The sequence below is a fragment of the Pectinophora gossypiella genome, unplaced genomic scaffold, assembly GCF_024362695.1.
Source record: "Pectinophora gossypiella unplaced genomic scaffold, ilPecGoss1.1 Pgos_50, whole genome shotgun sequence".
In the NCBI taxonomy this organism is placed as follows: Eukaryota; Metazoa; Arthropoda; class Insecta; order Lepidoptera; family Gelechiidae; genus Pectinophora; species Pectinophora gossypiella.
Genome location: NW_026063260.1, coordinates 2,948 through 22,984, shown reverse-complemented (window position 1 = coordinate 22,984; position 20,037 = coordinate 2,948). Strand labels below are relative to the sequence as shown.

The following is a 20,037-nucleotide window of genomic DNA, read 5'->3' as shown; positions in this document are numbered from 1 at the left end:
TTGCCGGAGACATACTGCGGTCATTTTATGATCGGCCAGTTTCGTACAGAGCGCAGCGCAGCGCACATCTTGAAAGCGGGATCGAATCAGTACATGGTCAATACAAGATTTTGTAATCATACCTTTTCTAAGCTCAATTCTGGTATAATCGGTAATCCCACTTTCAAGTCCGTGCCCGCTCAGCATATCCATATATGATTTCGTCATAGAATCATTTATTTTGGTGTCTATATTCATATCACCCATTACAATTAAATCCGACTGTGAACAGGATAATAATGTGCGGTTTAACTCGGATATAAATGCGTGCTTATTTGTATTTGGAGGCTTATACACGGCACACAGCGTTAACTTATAGTGTGAAGTTGTTTCAACATTACCGATCAAGCATTCAAAGTTAATAGTAGTTACCTTCTTTTGTTTAAATTTGTGATTTTTGTGAATATAAATTAAAATGCCCCCGCCTCTCTTATTTTCTCTTAATAGTGAATGCATTGTATAAGTAATCCTTCAAGTGAAAGAAGTGACAAATTTTACTAGAAATATTTGCTTCTGTGACAACAATAAAATCGATGAAGGATGTTTTATAGGAATATACAACTTGTTCCAGCTCGGCAAAATGTTTAATGAGGGAGTGTATGTTAGTGTGGATTCCTATTAAATCGGTATTTTTTTTACCAGGTATTTGTGAAGCAAAACAGTTAATGTCGGGACAATTAAATATTTCATTAGAGCTTAAACCAATAATATCGTCCATACTAAATATGTATATTGCGTGTCTGTAGGTATCTTCTCAGTGACATTTAAGCAGTAAGTGACTCAATATCTGCATCGCTCCTTATCCAAGTTATTTTGCTAGAATCTGATTTCCTTGCAAATACCTTCCCGTATTTACACCAAACGAATTTAAAGCTTTTAGCATCTTTTAACTCTCTTTTAGCTTTGGATAGGAGATATTTGGTTCGCGGGGTAAGTGCCTCCCGAACATAGATTGCTTCAGTAGCGGCGTTGCCAGATGAACTGGGTAGCACGTTGGAGACGACTAGACTAGCGGCACGTCCAGCAGCCACCCATTGGGACTTACAGCCCTCGCTGTTCAGTTGTACCATAATAGCCCCAGTTTTACCATTCCGTGCGGGTAGGCGTCTTGCTCCGCGCACTTGTGTTCCGTCGTCACTAGTTATTTGTAGTAACTCACCTACTTTTTTAACTATTTCCAAGACATTTTCTTTGTCCTGCACTGGAATTCCTGCAATTTCGATACTCTCACCTAACACCGCCTGATCCTTTACCTCCAGACGTTGTTCGAGAGCAGCAACTTTAGTTTCCAAATGAGTGCATTGGTTCCTAAGGGCGGTTTGTTTCCGTTCCATCACCTTGATTTTTTCACCAGTAGCAGCGATGGTTTCTTCGTATTCGTCGATCTTATCACTGGCATGCTGAACAGATTTCATTATCTGATCAAGCTCACGCATCACGATTTTATGAACCTCTTTGGTGATATTTTCAAGCTGTTTTTTTAAGTTAATGCCTGAAGGTGCCGACGATGGTGCAGCTATTTCATCTTCATCATCCTCGTCTTCCGCAGCCGACACAAATGAAGTTCTTCGGGTGGAGGAGAGCCGACAGTCGTTACAGACCCATTCAAGGGTCTCAGCCGCTCGAAGAGCAGCTCATTGTTTATTGTTCAGCCCACTGCATTCGGCTCTTTCATGAACAACAGCTTCGCATCGACTGCAGGTGATCGCTGGAGATCTTTTTGTAACAGCTTTGAAGCACACGCCACATTTGCTCATGATGAGGGTAGTTCTTTATTTCTAACAGCACTGAGTACACGACCGGCGTTGGCAGTAGCCACAAGCGAACTCTGTGTGACTCTTAATCACAAGTGACTCTTAATGTATTTTATTCTTAATATTGCACATTTTTTTAAGTGTAAAAAAATCTGTTTTTATTTCAACTTTTCTTACATTCGTTCATCACTTAACGTTGAGGCAGACAGTGAATCTAGAAAGATGAATATTGACACTGAATGGGAGTTAGGTGCACACGAATTTCAAACACTTATCAAGTTTTTTGGGGAACCACGGATTGATTTATTTGCTTCGCGAATAAATGCTTAGTGGTTCGGCCACGGACCTAGTAACAGGAGGCGCGGGGCGGGCGCCGCGCGCGCTCCCACCAGTAAACCAGTCGGTCTTAGCCTCGCCGCGCATTTACACATATTATACCTACCTTGTACCTATTTCGTTCAATAGACTTTTCTTTACAATTTAAACCAGCGCTTTATTCACCCGTGGAGTTTCTACAAGAAGCAGCTACCCCAGAGCTATCAGTGGTCCTTCAACCCTTAAAAATATAAGAAGAAAAGGACTTACGCGAAATATTCAAACAAAAGACATCAACGCGTCCGCGCCATATTGCGCGATCATATTGCGTAGTGTTACCTATAAAGCGCGGAGGTCGAACAAAGGACGCCTGTGGAGGAAGGCATATTTTCGACACCGAGGATACCTTTGAAGACCGTGAGCAGCCGAAAGTCCACATCATTTCAAGAACACCCAGAAATTATATTCGTATAAGTTACCTGTGGAGGGAGGCGTAATTCCTGCATCGAGGATACTTGCGAATATTGTGGACTGCCGACATTCAGACAAACAGAACTACATTCATCATCACTATCACAGAACATTCCAGAAACAGAAAATACCTAAATCAGAAGACCGCCGCGCGCCGCGGCGTAGAGGAACCGACTTTATTTCTGAGTGAGTTCGTTCCAATACTTATAATCCTTTATTATTCCATATCATATTCCCATTTTGGGGTGGTTTTTGTCAATTATTGCGTGTCGATAGCTTATTATACGTTAATTGTCACTTTATAATTATACACACGTCATTGCTTTGTCACAAAATCATAAAAATATAAAACAGCGTAAATTCTTCGTCTAGCAATCATCTTATTTTGTAACGATGCGCTGAGCGTAAACAGCTGACAGATCCCGTTATCGTTCGATTGCTACTTGCTTACGTAATTCTTTCTACTTATCGCATCTGTGCCTATTGTATTCGCACGCCGCGGTCATTATCAATTTGCATTGCATTTATTTCCGTAATATTTTATTTGCACAACTTAATCATGAGTGAAGAACGTATTAAGGAGTTAAAAAAATTGCGTGGCAATGTGAAAGGACGGCTTACTAATTACTGCAACTTTTTAGAGCCTTTGCTTTCTAGTGGAAAATTATCAGACATTCAGATCACAGAATTAGAAATACGATTGACAAAATTACCTGCTATAGAGAGTGAATTTGATAAATTACAGACAGAATTCGAGGCATTGTCCGAGGTGATCGAGGGAGAGGAACATAAAATATTTGAAGAGCGCGTGACATTTGAAAACAAGTGCTACAGTATGATGGCCCAAGCCACGCAGCTGATCAACTCCGTGCGGAAGGTCCGTGACGTCCGAGACCCCCTCCCGGCCGACCTCTCCGACGCCGCCTCCACATCCAGCTCGAGTGCTGCTCGCCAGGATTTCGTGAGACTACCTAAAATAGACTTACCTCATTTCGATGGCAACTTTCAGCACTGGCTTGAATTCAGAGATACGTATCTTTCCTTAATACACAATAACAAAAGTATTAGTGATATTAATAAATTTCACTATCTTCGTGCCGCTCTAAAGGGCAGTGCATCTTTACTTATTCAGAGCAAAGAATTCAGATCAGACAATTATGAAATAGCTTGGAATACATTAACTAACAGATTCGATAATGAGCGACTTCTGATAAATTATCATATAAATGCTATTTTTAATTTAGAATCAATGCAAAAAGTTATTATTTGAGAAACTTAATTGACGTAATTAATAAAAACGTATGTGCACTAGCCAATTTAGGGCAGCCGACAGAACACTGGGATACAGTTGTGATACACATTATGTCAAAAAAATTGGATAATGTGACTTACCGTGTTTGGGAGGAACATCGCAACTCAATCACAAGTTATCCCACATTGAAACAATTTATTACCTTTTTAACGAACAGAGCAGACACACTGGACACTATACAACAAGAAATGTCTTACAAATACAGTACACAACAAAAACACATTCCACAACACTCAGACACAAACAAAACAAAAATCAAATCAGATCAGGCTTTCAACATAACATGTCCTATGTGTAAAAAGAATCATTATTTATTCAGCTGTCAAGACTTTCGCGAATTAGATGTTAATATGCGTAATCAGAAAATGATAAACTTTAAAGTTTGTAAAAATTGTTTAAGGCCTGGTCACACAGATAAACAATGCAAATTATCTCACTGCAAATATTGTAAGCTCAGACACAATACACTTTTGCACATGGACAATGAAACAGAACCGCAAGTTTCTGTGGCTTTGTCTACAGATGTTCAGAGTCCTAACAAGGCTTGTATTCTGCTTTCCACAGCATTGGTGATGGTGACGGACACCATGGGGAGACTTCACACGGCTCGCGTCCTTCTAGACAGCGGCAGCACTTCTCATTTCGTCACTGCACACCTCTGTGAGAAACTGGGATTATCCTATTTTCGCCTGCGAGATTTATTTTGTTAACCATGTAGTACCCTTAGTACGTCCAGCCAATCCGCACACAGTATTCAGCGTAGTAGAAGAAGAAAGAGAGGGCACTATCTTTCTCTTCCACCACGCCGGTGGTGGTTCGATGAGAAACTCATTCCTTTGTGCGCACGCGCCGTGAACGCAAGCAGCAGTTATAAATAATAATTTACGAGTAATTTTATTTATAAGTACCTACATATTCAACAAAAAATTCGACTATTTCGTATTGAAATATGTCTAAACGACCCCACGAGGAGTCAAAAGAAGAACGTTGGCATCGTAAATTGAAAAAGTATGAAGCCAAATTGAAGAAAAGACGGTTAATTGTTTATAGTGAAAACGAGGACGAACAATTTGAAGGTTAGTGTTTTTTCTACCATAAAAGTGTTTCGAATTTGTTATTGTGCTCTTTCATGCCTAGAATCAATGCGTGACATTGTTCAACGGCAATGCTTGCTCCGAGTTAACACGAGATGTTAACCAGTAGCTATTTCTGTTCAGAGTTAATACGAGATATTAACCAGAAGCTATTAACTATTTTATTTTTTAAGGCTTTATTTGCCTATTTCTGGATTGCGTCTATTTACGCTACGCTTTTATTTACCAGATAATCCAGATCCCGACCGAGGGTCGGTCGACGGGTGGTACCCTCCCTATGAAGAGCCCCCGGCCGCACTTGCACCGCTTTCGCCTAACCCAGACGAGTCCGTGCCTGTTGAATTCCCTACACCGACCACGCCCGTACCGCCCGCCGAGCCTACCGTTTTAACCGAAGGCTCCAGTTCAGGCTCCGCGGATGCCGCTGATACTTTAAACGTTGACCCAGACCTTCTTAAAGCCCTTGGGAATTTAGAAGAGGAGATCACGGACTGGGGTGAACCCATAGTCGATCACATTGCTGTGCGTCTCAAACCTTTTTTGATCAGTGGACTTAAAAAAGAAGACAAAGACACTATTCTTAAGAAATATCCATTCCCTAAGAATTTGACACTGACTAAGGCTCCGACTCTAAATGCGGAAATTAGCACCATGCTAAACGAGACGAACAGAAACAGGGATAAACGCCTGTATGTTAAGCAAAACCAGCTAGGAGCTGTATTGAGCGGAGTAACAAAGGCTATGTCATTTTTATTGCATAAAGATCCCAAGATAGCAGACATTTTAAGCATTTTGTCGGATGCGAGCAAGCTGTTAGCCGACTCTCATTACCTAGAAACCGACACTCGAAGAATACTGATTTCTCCATTGATCGATAAGGATCTCATAGTCCACTTTAAAGATAGGAAAAGGGATGAATATTTGTTTGGGGACAATCTAGGAGAATTGGTGAAAAATTCTCAAGGAATTAAGAAGACCAGTCAACTTATTCAAGCAAGTCCATCAACGAATTTAAACCCCAGAGGACCTTCGTCTCGCGGCCGTCAGCAAAAGTACAACACGAATCGAGGCGGAGGTCAACAGAGGACGTTTCGTCGTCGAGGTGCGCACCCGCAACAACAGGCCGCGCCAGCGCGCCGCCAGCCGCAACAGGCGCACACCGCGTCGCGCCGCCCGCCGCACGGCGCCCCAGCGAGCGCACCGCGACCCCCGACGACGGCAGGGACGCTCCCTTAACAACCTTACCATCGCCACAGGTACATGCAGGCCGTTTACAATACTTTATTGAAACCTGGTCGTCAATTACTGACGATAAATTTATCTTGAATGCAATTTCTGGTTACAAAATTCCTTTTACTGACATACCAATTCAAAATCCCGATTCATACCCGAAACGCATATTTTCAGTTACTGAAAGCACATACGTTAAATTGGAAATATCTCATTTATTAAACATAGGTGCTATTAAAGAATGTACTTTCGTTGAAGGTCAGTACGTCTCTGATATCTTCCTTGTCCCCAAAAAGGACAACGGCTTTAGATTTATTCTAAATCTCAAAAACTTGAACCAGTTTGTTTACTGCGAACATTTTAAGATGGAAGACATCAGAACAGCGTCCAGACTTGTAACCAAAGATTCATTTATGGTAAATCTCGATTTAAAGGAAGCTTACTTTCTACTCCCGATACACAAATCCCATAGAAAATATTTACGATTTTCTTTCAATGAAACTTTATATGAGTTTTCCTGTCTTCCTTTCGGACTGTCATCAGCGCCATATATTTTTACAAAAATACTTAAACCTGTTATTTCATATCTTAGATCAAAGGGATTCTTATCGGTTCGGTACCTTGATGACATTTTGTGTATCGGTAGTTCATATAAAGAATGTATTGATAATGTTAATCAAACTATTGAATTCTTAACTAAACTGGGTTTTGTCATTAATTACAAAAAATCTAACTTGAATCCAAGCAAATCATGTCAATTTCTAGGTTTCATTTTAAATTCTGAGAAAATGATATTAGAACTTCCACAAAAGAAAAAGCAAGATATTTTAAGGCGTATTGAAACTATATCGACGCTTAAAACAATTGTGATTCGCGACTTTGCACACTTTTTAGGAAATCTAATTGCAGCATGCCCAGCTATTGCTTATAGCTGGGTATATACGAAAGGATTTGAGAGAGCGAAATATTTAGCGTTGCTAAGCAATGGTGATAACTATGATGGGACCATGACCATTCCAAATAGTTTCTGTGGTGATTTATTATGGTGGAAAAATAACATCCTTCTGGCCACTAATCCTATTCGGCGAAGTAAATATGTAATGGAGATTTTTACCGACGCGTCCCAAACTGGCTGGGGCGCCGCATGTAACGGTAAAAGGACCGGCGGACATTGGTCAATCGAAGAACGAACTAACCACATTAACTATTTGGAATTGTTAGCCGTGTTTTTCGGTTTAAGATCGTTCGCTACTAATAAAAATGATTGTGAAATTTTACTACGTGTCGATAACACCACCGCCATCTCATATGTAAATAGAATGGGCGGTGTTCAATACCCACACTTAGCAAGTGTTTCTAAAAAGATCTGGCAGTGGTGCGAAGTAAGAAAAATATTCATTTTTGCATCTTATATAAAGTCTTCACGGAACATTGAAGCTGATTACGAATCTCGACGACTCAATATCGACACGGAGTGGGAACTCTGCAATAATACGTTTCAAAAAATTGTCATGCGGTTTGGTCAACCCGATATTGACCTCTTTGCCTCTCGCACTAATGCGAAGTGCGATCGATATGTATCTTGGCGGAGAGATCCATACGCATTCAATATAGATGCCTTCACCGTAGACTGGTGTCCTTTCTTCTTTTACGCCTTCCCACCATTTTCGTTAATTTTAAAGGTTCTTAACAAAATTGTTAACAATAATGCTACGGGTATATTAGTTGTACCATATTGGCCCTCACAACCCTGGTACCCCTTATTCAAATCCCTCTGTATTAGTGAAATCATGATATTTCCACCCAGTAAACATCTCCTTTCATCTGTTTTCAGGACAATACACCCGTTGCATCAACATCTTTCATTAGCAGCGAGCATTGTATCCGGCAAGCATTCCTCAATCAAGGCGTACCGGACTCGGCTATAGATGTAATGATTTCGTCGGTGTCACAAAGTACTAGAAATCAATACACATCCAGTTTGAGGAAATGGTGGGAACATTGTGTAAATAATGAAGTCGATTTTTATAATGTCACGATTACTTCACTACTTGATTTTCTTAGTAAATGTTTAAAATCAGGTACTTCTTACGGTTCATTGAATTGTCACCGTTCAGCAATATCTTTAATTTCATCTAATCGTATAGGCGAAGATGCAAGAGTTAAACGTTTTTTTAAAGGTGCATTTAAATTGAAACCTGTCTTCCCTCGCTACAATGTAACTTGGAATCCTAATATCGTTTTAGAATACTTGTCTAAATTATTTCCCAATGACTCATTAACCTTAGAAAAAATCACTCATAAATGTACAGTTTTGTTGGCTTTAGCAACAGGGCAAAGAACTCAGACGCTTTCTTTAATAAAGTTGCACAATATTAACACCTACAGCGATAGGGTAGTTATTACGATAACAGACTTGGTTAAGACATCAGGCATAGGCCGGGCTCAACCACTACTAGACCTTCCCTTCTTTTTAGACAAACCGAGTATTTGCCCTGCAGCCACAGTAATTGCATACATGTCGGCCACTGCTCCTATCAGACCAATGTCTGAGACCAAGTTGTTCCTGACTTGTAAAAAACCTCATAAAGCTGCTTCATCGCAGACCATAGGTCGATGGATAAAGCAGACTTTAGAGGTAAGTGGTGTTGATACAAGGGTGTTCCGTCCACATAGCACACGCCACGCGGCAACGTCTGCCGCGTTGCGCGCTGGTATAAACATTGACGTAATCCGTCGTTGTGCTGGTTGGACGGGACACTCTACTGTTTTTGCAAATTTCTACAATAGACCAGTAATTAATGAAAATGTGAATCTTCTAAGTAATGTAACCGAATAACAATTAAGAATTTAAGACTGATAATTTTCTGATCTTTAGTTTTTTAATTTATAAATTTTGTTGAAAATAAAAAATAAAACAACTCTGTACTTACCTATTTGTTTATTATTTTGATCTTATAACAACATTGACTATACGCTCTAAACATCTACATGGTTAACAAAATAAATCTCGCAGGCGAAAATAGGATAATTAAATGATCAAACGAACTTACCAAGTGAAGTTCGATCATAATTATCCTATTTTCGCCGAAGAGATTTAAAGTCCCTCCCAACCCCTTTTCTCGTTCTAAAATCTAGATCATTATCCATAGTCTAGATTTAAACCCCTGAAAGATAAAGTCAATGTTGTATAATTCTGCTGTCTCTCTGAATAATGAGTTTCTCATCGAACCACCACCGGCGTGGTGGAAGAGAAAGATAGTGCCCTCTCTTTCTTCTTCTACTACGCTGAATACTGTGTGCGGATTGGCTGGACGTACTAAGGGTACTACATGGTTAACAAAATAAATCTCTTCGGCGAAAATAGGATAATTATGATCGAACTTCACTTGGTAAGTTCGTTTGATCATTTAATTAGTAAGGCGTAGCACTGGCTCCTCTGTAGTAGGTATAAATAATCTATGTTACTATAGTGCAGAGTCTTGTGACATAACTATCCAATCACTAACGGGCAGTTATCAAGTCAATCTTAATTGTTACGTCTTGCCAGATATAACAAAATCATTACCGTCGTCTTACATCGACATTACAGACATACCTCTTCCTCTGGGTATTACATTAGCAGATCCCACGTTTAATAATCCCTCGACAATTGACATTTTAGTCGGAGCAGAGATATTCTGGGACATTTTAACGAATAATTCCATAAATTTAGGCAAACAGAAACCAAAATTGCAAGAAACTAAGTTAGGTTGGTTAGTGACAGGGGTTATACACACAGAGACAAAACATAAAAAAACACAGATAATCAGACTATACACGACAACAATCATTGTTATTTCATTCAAAACGATGATTCGCAACTTACTCGTTTCTGGGAGTTGGAATCAGTACCGCCGAAGTACAATTTAACACAGGAAGAGCGAGCATGCGAGCAGAGCTTCACGGAGTATACTCGCAGAGACAATGAAGGGAGGTTTGTAGTAAAAATTCCATTAAAAGACTCACCTGATGTTCTCGGAGACTCCTACTGTATGGCGAAGCGGCGATTCCTATCTCTGGAGCGAAGACTGCAACGGGATCCAGTTTTAAAGGAAAGGTATCATCAATTTATGACAGAATATTCAGATTTAGGTCACATGACTGAAACCAAACAGACATCAGACAATACCATCAACTTTTACCTGCCTCATCATGGGGTAATTCGTGAGTCAAGTACAACGACGAAGTTACGGGTTGTCTTCGACGCATCAGCCGTCACAACCACAGGTAAATCATTCAATGACATTCAGATGGTGGGGCCGGTTGTACAAAATGACCTGCTCTCCATTTTACTCAGATTCAGGCAACATAAATATGTTGTTTCAGGCGACATCGAAAAGATGTACAGAGCAATTTTGGTTGAGCCCTCTCAACGCAGTTTACAACAGATTTTATTCAGGTTTGATCAGAATCAACTAATCACAGCATACACACTTAATACAGTCGCGTATGGCACTGCATCAGCGCCATACTTGGCCACAAAGTGTTTAGTGAAACTTGCAGAGCAGTGTTCTCATTCTGACGCCAAAAATGCTATTCGTAGAGATTTTTACGTAGACGATTTTCTTAGTGGCGGAGATTCCATTATTTCAGTTATAGAGCTCTGTAAAATGGTCATAAACACTTTGCAGTCAGCTAAATTTAATTTGCGCAAATGGCAGTCAAATAATACAGAAATTTTACAATCAATTACATCAGACACACAATTAACAAACGTAGAGAAACCCTTAAATCTTAGTGAACCGCTTCCAAACAAAACATTAGGTTTACATTGGGATTCTTCATCAGATAATTTACTTTTTTCCATTAATTTGGATCCATCAAAAAATAAAGTCACAAAACGTGTCATTTTGTCACTTATAAGTCAGGTTTTTGACCCCTTAGGGCTTCTAGGGCCTTGCACGGTTGAAGCAAAAATGTTAATGCAGCGGCTTTGGATTGACAAGTACGGCTGGGATAACGAAGTAACATTTGATATAAAAACAAAGTTTGAACATTTATTTATTCAATCACTTACCTGCTTCAATGCACTTCGTATACCACGCTGGGTTTGTTGTGACAATGCTGCTGCATTCGAACTTCACACCTTTACAGACGCCTCCGAACGTGCATACGGAGCATGCGTTTATGTCAGAACAATAAATACAAATGGTCAGGTACGGGTCAGACTACTTGTATCAAAAAACAAAGTTGCACCTCTCAAACCAGTTACTATTCCCAGATTGGAATTATGTGGGGCGTTATTGGGAGCAAGACTTTGCACTACAGTTCTACAGTCATTAACCAAAAATATTAAATTTATATTAAAATTATATTAATTAAAACCTAAGGTTGCCTGGCAGAAATTGCTATTTAGCAATAAGGCCGCCTATTGTACTTATGTTTTTATTCGTATGTTTATGTCCTTTGTATATGTCGTTGTGCAATAAAGTATTATTGATTGATTGATTGATTGATTGATTGAAAAACTCAAGCAGCATTTTTGGCAGCGCTTCTCACACGACTATGTTTCTCTCCTTCAACAGAGGGTCAAGTGGAAGTCATCAAGCGACGACCTGAAGCTTGGTTCTTTGGTCCTTTGGTACGGGACAAGAACCAGCCTCCGCTGATGTGGCTCATGGGCAGGGTCAGTAAGCTTCATCCCGGACCAGACAGCGTCAGCAGAGTAGCTGACATCCTAACGAAGAAGGGAACCATTCAGAGAGCATACAATAACATATGCCCTCTCCCCGTCATATCTTCTGTTGAGGCATCAAATGCTTCAACCCCCGGGAGCATGGTTCGGCCACGGACCTAGTAACAGGAGGCGCGGGGCGGGCGCCGCGCGCGCTCCCACCAGTAAACCAGTCGGTCTTAGCCTCGCCGCGCATTTACACATATTATACCTACCTTGTACCTATTTCGTTCAATAGACTTTTCTTTACAATTTAAACCAGCGTTTTATTCACCCGTGGAGTTTCTACAAGAAGCAGCTACCCCAGAGCTATCACTTAGTGTTCCTTATATATATAATGGAAGAGGGATCCTTTTGCGCATAATATCGACGCGTTCACGGTTAACTGGTCTCAGTTTTATTTTTATGCGTTTCCTCCCTTTGCTTTAATATTGAAAACATTAAACAAGATAGTTTCTGACAAAGCAACAGGTATTATTGTTGTTCCACAATGGCCTTCTCAACCGTGGTACCCCTATTTTATGTCATTATGCATTGAGGAAATTTTAATTTTTCCCCCTAGTAAGTATCTCTTGTCCTCTCCTTTCAGGTCAACACACCCACTGCATTGCCACCTTTCCCTGGCAGCGTGTGTGTTATCCGGGAAGGATTTCGCAAGCAAAATGTACCAGAAACGGCATTAGAGGTTATGCTTTCGTCAATATCGGAGAATACGCGATCTCAGTACTCTTCGAGCTTGAAATTATGGTGGGAGTTTAGTTACCAAAACAAAATAGATTTTTTCAATTTTAGTTTTTGTATTTTAGTCTTTATTAGAATTACTTACTGTTTGTTTTCAAACGGGTTCCTCCTATGGTACCTTAAATAATCATCGATCGGCGATTTCTTTAATATCAACCAATACTTTAAGTGATGATTTGAAGTTAAAGAGATTCTTTAAAGGAATTTTTAGGATGAGACCGACATTTCCACGATATAACTTTACTTGGAATCCGTGCGTAGTTGTTAAGACTTCTTAGAAAAACAAAATAATGATTTAATTAATTTCGAACAACTATCAAAGAAGTTGGTTATGTTACTTGCCCTTGCAACTGGTCAAAGGACCCAAACATTATCGTTTATAAAATTGCCGAATATTAAATGTTTTGATGATCGTTTAGTTATAACTATTACAGATTTAATTAAGACTTCTGCCATAGGCAGAGTTCAACCTATTTTAAATCTTTCATTTTTTCGTCCTCGTCCAGGGATTTGCCCAGCGTCTGTGTTACAAAAATATATTGATGTAACTGCATCTTTACGACCTGTTGCGGAGGATAGACTCATCCTCACTCATAAAAAACCGCATAGGCCAGCCACTGCCCAGACTATCGGACGCTGGATAAAGAATACCCTGAGCGAGAGTGGGGTCGACACCTCTATTTTCACCGCTCACAGCACGAGACACGCCTCTACATCGGCTGCCTCCCGAGCTGGCTTGAGTGTCGACGTCATTCGGAAGACAGCTAGTTGGTCTGCGCAATCGGCTATCTTCGCGAATTTTTACAATAGGCCTGTAAATGAAGCTGCGATAAGTTTAATTGATTCATTGTCTTCCTTGTGATTTTTTTTTGATAAATATGTTTGTATTTAATAAAATAGCCTCTATTTATGCTTAAATGTGGTTGTCTTTTCATTTTTGAAAGACCAGTTTGATCTATTAGTATCTAGCAACATAGAGCTTTAGGCTCTGAACATCTACATGGTCAAAGATTAAATCTCAGAGGACGAAGACGGGATAATTATATGATCAAACGAACTTACCAGAAGTGAAGATCGATCTTAATTATCCCGTCTTCGCCGAGGAGATTTAAGGTCCCACCCTACCCAAGTGGCATGTCCCATTAGTATGTTGCTAGATTTGTTTTAAACTTAGCTACTCTGAAAAGAATGAGGCTATCAGTCGACGTTGTAGGGTTTCCAGGGTGGATGCTAGTGTGGCCAGTATAAAATAGGAAAAAACTGCTAAAAAAGAGTAAATTTGTAACATTTACTTTTTTTTTTCTACTCTAAAACTTGTGCGATATCGTAAGCGCGTAGCGGGGGCTACTACATGGTCAAGGATTAAATCTCCTCGGCGAAGACGGGATAATTAAGATCGAACTTCACTTCTGGTAAGTTCGTTTGATCATATAACTATGACACAGAGATACAGAGAGAGGTTGGAAGCGTTTGACATGTGGTGTTGGCGAAGGATGGAGGGTATAAGCTGGACTGAAATGGTGTCAAATGAAAAAAATGCTGGAAAGAGTTAAAGAAAAGAGAACCATATTGAAGAATATAATAGAGAACCGGAGAGGAAGAATGATTGGCCACCTGATACGACACGATTCATTTATAACAAACATTATAGAAGGAAAATTTGAAGGGAAGAGAGGAAGGGGTAGACCTAGGATAACATTTATGAAACAAATAAAAGAGAAGGTGCAGGTCGTGCCGTAACGGGAGGTGAAGGTTTGGCGGGAAGAAGAGAGAAATGACGGTTACTCCACCGACAAGAGCGCAGCTCTTAAATAGAGAGAGAGAGAGAAATGATTCAATAAGCTTCTTGTTCGAGACAGAAACCATTAAGAAACTTAGCATTTGACATTATAATTTGAATGCCAATATTTAAAAGTCTTCTCATGCTTTGCCAAAAATATTGAACAACATTCGGCTTTTTTTTAATAAGAGAACTGAATAAAGGAAAATATATGATCAGTGGTGCCGATTCCTGCAAACACAAACTTAAATCTAAATGACAATGGGCACTTTTGTATGAAACTTGGTCCAAGAACCTCCACTGATGAGACTTATATGTAATGAAAGCTTATGCTTTCCCTATGATTCTGGCAAAGTTCTATCAGATTCTGTCCCGGGGTTCTTTTTTTACGGCCATGTTTGTCCTGGCTAAAAATGTGATAAAATACAGTGGGAGCTAAAATCGACTCAAGATTTGTTGCTGGATAACTAAGTCTACATAAATAATCATGTATCATATTGTATATCATTTTAAAGAGGATCTTTTCCAGAATCCGAAACATAAAAAAAAATAAAAAAAATCTTTTTGTAAGCGAATTATAGTCAATTTATATCTGCAGCGCCATTGTTTCTCGGTAGCTAAGTTCAAGTTTCATGCCTTTTACCCCTTCCAAAAGTATCTTACCGATTTTTTTTATATTGTTTCCGGAATTTGATCTGAGTGATAATAACAAGAAAAATAAATAGACACCTCTCCGATAGAGACCGCCTAAGCTATTGCCTAAATCGTCATCATTAGCAAGTCATTACGGTATTGCATATTATAAGCTTATCAGCAACTTGGAACTTGGTCCAAGAACCTCCACTGGTGAGACTTGCATGTAATGATAGCTTATACTTGTCCTATGATTCTGGCAAAGTTCTATCAAACTCTGTCCTAGGGTTTTTGTACGGCCATATTTGTCCTGAGTGTACAGTAGTGGACTGCAAAATCACCTCAGGATTTGTTGTCGAAAAACTATTTAACTAAGTCTATATACATAATTATATATCATAATGTATATCAATTTTAAAGGGGAAGGTTATCAGAATCAGAATCACAAATAAAAAAAAATGCATTAAGTATGTAAACGACTTTTAGCCAACTCACGTCCGTAGCACCATTTTTCTCAGCAGCTACGTACGAGTTTCGCGCCTTCCAACCTTTCCAAAGAAGCCCAATCATTTTTTCCTTCTTCTGATATTGCATTCTTAACCTGACAAGTGACAACAACAAGAAATTAAATAGATACCATTCCGATAGAGGCCGCGTAAGCTATGGACCTATTGCAAGATAACGTACTCAAAGGCTAGTCATTATAATCCAACAGACGTAACATGACTAATCATGTTACGTCTGTTGGATTATAATGACGAATTGATGCGGCGGGACGGAAATGTAGTACATCGCCTTATGCGAAAGAGACGAAATATGTGTCTCTTTAACACTAACAGTATACAGCTTAGTACGAGAGAAACAAGAAATAAGTCATTCTAATCAAGATGCAATACAATGACTCTATTGTATACAAAAGAAACACATTTATTAAACAAGTTCAGGCAATAACTGGTGCAAAAGGCGGCTTTATTGCCAAGGTAGCAATTACTACCAGGCAACCTTACGTTTACGATACGTTTGTTGTACCCTTCGGCATTGTTTATAAGACAAGATATAAGCCTGGGTTAATAAAACAAGATTGTGGTGAAAGAAAACATACTACATTTGCGTCCTCCCGCATTCTAATCATGTTACGTCTGTTGGATTATAATAACTAGCCTTTGAGTACGTTATCTTGCAATAGGTCCATAGCTTACGCGGCCTCTATCGGAATGGTATCTATTTTATTTCTTGTTGTTGTCACTTGTCAGGTTAAGAATGCAATATCAGAAGAAGGAAAAAATGATTGGGCTTCTTTGGAAAGGTTGGAAGGCGCGAAACTCGTACGTAGCTGCTGAGAAAAATGGTGCTACGGACGTGAGTTGGCTAAAAGTCGTTTACATACTTAATGCATTTTTTTTTATTTGTGATTCTGATTCTGATAACCTTCCCCTTTAAAATTGATATAAGTACATTATGATATATAATTATGTATATAGACTTAGTTAAATAGTTTTTCGACAACAAATCCTGAGGTGATTTTGCAGTCCACTACTGTACACTCAGGACAAATATGGCCGTACAAAAACCCTAGGATAGAGTTTGATAGAACTTTGCCAGAATCATAGGACAAGTATAAGCTATCATTACATGCAAGTCTCACCAGTGGAGGTTCTTGGACCAAGTTCCAAGTTGCTGATAAGCTTATAATATGCAATACCGTAATGACTTGCTAATGATGACGATTTAGGCAATAGCTTAGGCGGTCTCTATCGGAGAGGTGTCTATTTATTTTTCTTGTTTTTATCACTCAGATCAAATTCCGGAAGCAATATAAAAAAAATCGGTAAGATACTTTTGGAAGGGGTAAAAGGCATGAAACTTGAACTTAGCTACCGAGAAACAATGGCGCTGCAGATGAAAATTGACTATAATTCGCTTACATAAAGACTTTTTTTTGTTTTTTTTTATGTTTCGGATTCTGGAAAAGATCCTCTTTAAAATGATATACAATATGATACATAATTATTTATGTAGACTTAGTTATCCAGCAACAAATCTTGAGTCGATTTTAGCTCCCACTGTATTTTATCACATTTTTAGCCAGGACAAACATGGCCGTAAAAAAAGAACCCCGGGACAGAATCTGATAGAACTTTGCCAGATTCATAGAGAAAGCATAAGCTTTCATTACATATAAGTCTCATCAGTGGAGGTTCTTGGACCAGATTCGCCCATTCTCCTTTATCTTAGAAAACCTAATTTTAATTTAGTTTAGCAAAAAGTGCAATTCTGGCTTTCTGGTCGTCTAAATTTAAAATATTTAAACAGGATTTTTGACACGCTTCAATTTAATAGAACGTCTACGAGGTCTATGGTCAACCAGCTGGTGCCGTTTATTTCGTAAAGAATTGGTAAAGAAGAATGAATGGAAGTGAGTGAATGAAATCGTCATTTGAACAAAAAAAATACATGTTTTTCTTATAATTTCGTACGAAGGAATAGAAAATCATAATTTATGTGTGTTTTAGCAGCAAATACAATAAATAAATGCAATAAAACATTTTTCTATGAATTTTAAAACATACATCTGGCATTATTCTAAACCATAAAAAACACAGCGTCAAGATCATACTTAAAAAAAAAACGTGTTGAGATTAGGTATCGTTAGGTTTTCAAATCAAAAATACTTAATAAAACACAAAAATGACTAAATAAAAGGACGTCGATGAAGAGGAAGACCAAGGCGGAACTAGTAAAAGTGGAAGTTGTGTTGTATCAGAACGACGGAACTCGCTGTGAATGCATATTAAAAGTCCTCAACCAACAAGACTCCTATCTTCTTCTTCGTCGTTCCCTCATTGCTGAGGATCGCGACCACAGGTTATGGTTTTCCACTTGGTACGGCTATATGCTGCGTGCACCGCCCTCTGTATGCTGCCGCCCACCGTCTTCTTCACGATGTCAAACCACCTCGTAGGCGCCCTTCCTCGCGCACGTTTGCCATCCATTTGCCCAACGATGATCTGCTTCTCCAGACTGTGCTTCGGAGACCGCATAATATGTCCGAAGAAGCTTAGGGCACGATTCCGGCATATTGAGGAGAGCCGCGTCGTGATCTTGAGCTCTTTTAATATGGACTCATTCGTACACGTAAATAGCCTTAAATTGCCAAGTAGCGAAAGTCCAACATGAGGTGAGCACGAAGTTTTGAAGACAGGAGTGATTGTATTAGATTTCCTCCTGAGCAGTTGCACTACAAATTTAGTGATGAAGAGGTGAGTGATCGATAAAATATGTCATAGAAGAACTTGTAGACATCATATTAATCTGAGTTACTTGTATTAATCAGATTTTTTACTAATTTTCAGGCAATACTTAACAGAAACCTTAAGTGGGATGACATAATTATAAACAAAATCAATAAGAGGATGAACTCTTTTAATGTTTATAAAACAATAGTATGGAAGAATTTTGATGCATCTTGGAGCAATGGCAACATGTAAGCATATTCCTAGTTAAAAATATATTTAAGTGAGTGTTGCTCGTTGTAAGTGGATTACCTTTACGGCTGATTAGGCTCAGGCCTAGGACGGCCAGATATGAGGAACAGCTAATCCTGTTTTTTTCTCTAATGTTGTTTGTAAGATCAATGACCAACCTCATCAACCTGCTGCTGTGACTATTTGGGTGTCCCAGACTAAAGGCCCTTGACGCAGCTTACTTATCTAATGAAATGCCTATGTAGGTACTTAAGTAATTAGTAACGGAGTCAAGACTCTCTCTTTGTGAATTTGCCTCTTATGTATGAAACTGTTTATCATGCCAGTCATAGTAACTAAACACATAACGGCCTCCATGGTCTAGTAGTTGAACGTTGTGCTCACAATCCAGAGGTCCCGGGTTTGAATCCTGGTGGAGAAAAATCACTTTGTATTCCTTATTTTGCTAGGACATTACAGGCTGAACACCTGATTGTCCAAATGTAAGATGATCAGTGCTTCAGAAGGCATGTTAAGCTGTTGGTCTTGGTTACTACTTACTAGTGTAAGTATGTAGTTGTTACATGAGTCTTGCCCTTGGCGGCTCAATAATAACCCAGACACCAGGGTTGATGAGGTTGGTAGTCCATCTCATAACTCACATGATAGAAGAAGAATAGTAACTAAGGAAGGGATCTTCTTCAGTATTATAATGGGCTAAGTAACGGACTCCAATGCGGGTTGGTGGAGGAGTTTTTCTTTTTTGGAGCAGCATGGTGGAGTATGCTCCATACCCCCTCTGGTTGATTGAGGGGAGGCCTGTGCCCAGCAGTGGGATGTATATAGGCTGTTTATGTATGTATGTAGGTAACGGACTGGTATCTATCTTAAAAAACTGACTGCATGTTGTCTTGATTTATTAAAGTTTAGAGAGATGGAAGTGTATACAGCATTTATAATATTTGTTTTCTCTTCAGATTTGGGAGTTGTGGGTGACAACGAGCAGATTACATAACAATGGGAGGATAACAAGGGCCTTAACTGAAAAAACTGGTGAATGTTCCCAAATAAACCTCACAGATGTAGAAGAAAGACAAAATAAATTTGTTTATTTATTTTATTTCTGTTCCCTACTAAACTAGTAATAAAACATACTTGTTACAAATACTTTTTGATTGTATTTTATTTATAACATCAAAACTTGCACAGAAAAAAGAAATATTTATATTTGTGATGGGTTGTTTATCTGTCACCACTCTGGTCATTATGTCCATCACAAGAGGCTGCAGTTGGTCTTCTTGGTAGTGCTCGGCTCAGTCCATCCTGGTATGGTGGTGTGACTATGTATGTAAGTACAGCACCACAATGGTAGGTATGTATGTAAGTATTTTTTTATACTCCTGGGTTCTTCTTTCTTTATTCGTCACCATCTAAAACAAGTATAATGCTTAGATAATTATTCTAATAAGAAATAAACATAAATAGCCT

General features: G+C 39.1%; 1 protein-coding gene and 1 long non-coding RNA gene across 2 annotated transcripts; one reads left to right on the top strand and one right to left on the bottom strand.

The window, feature by feature from the left end:
* Positions 1-2: 2 nt before the first annotated feature.
* On the bottom strand, positions 3-1,864 carry LOC126381403 (uncharacterized). Its single transcript, XM_050030885.1, has one exon. The coding sequence runs from the start codon at positions 1,473-1,475 to the stop codon at positions 804-806; it is 672 nt and encodes a 223-aa protein (XP_049886842.1). The 5' UTR covers positions 1,476-1,864; the 3' UTR covers positions 3-803.
* Positions 1,865-18,449: 16,585 nt separating this feature from the next.
* Positions 18,450-19,716, top strand: LOC126381415 (uncharacterized). Its single transcript, XR_007568811.1, has 2 exons — positions 18,450-18,569; positions 19,527-19,716. It is a non-coding gene; the product is annotated as an uncharacterized LOC126381415 (long non-coding RNA).
* Positions 19,717-20,037: the final 321 nt, after the last annotated feature.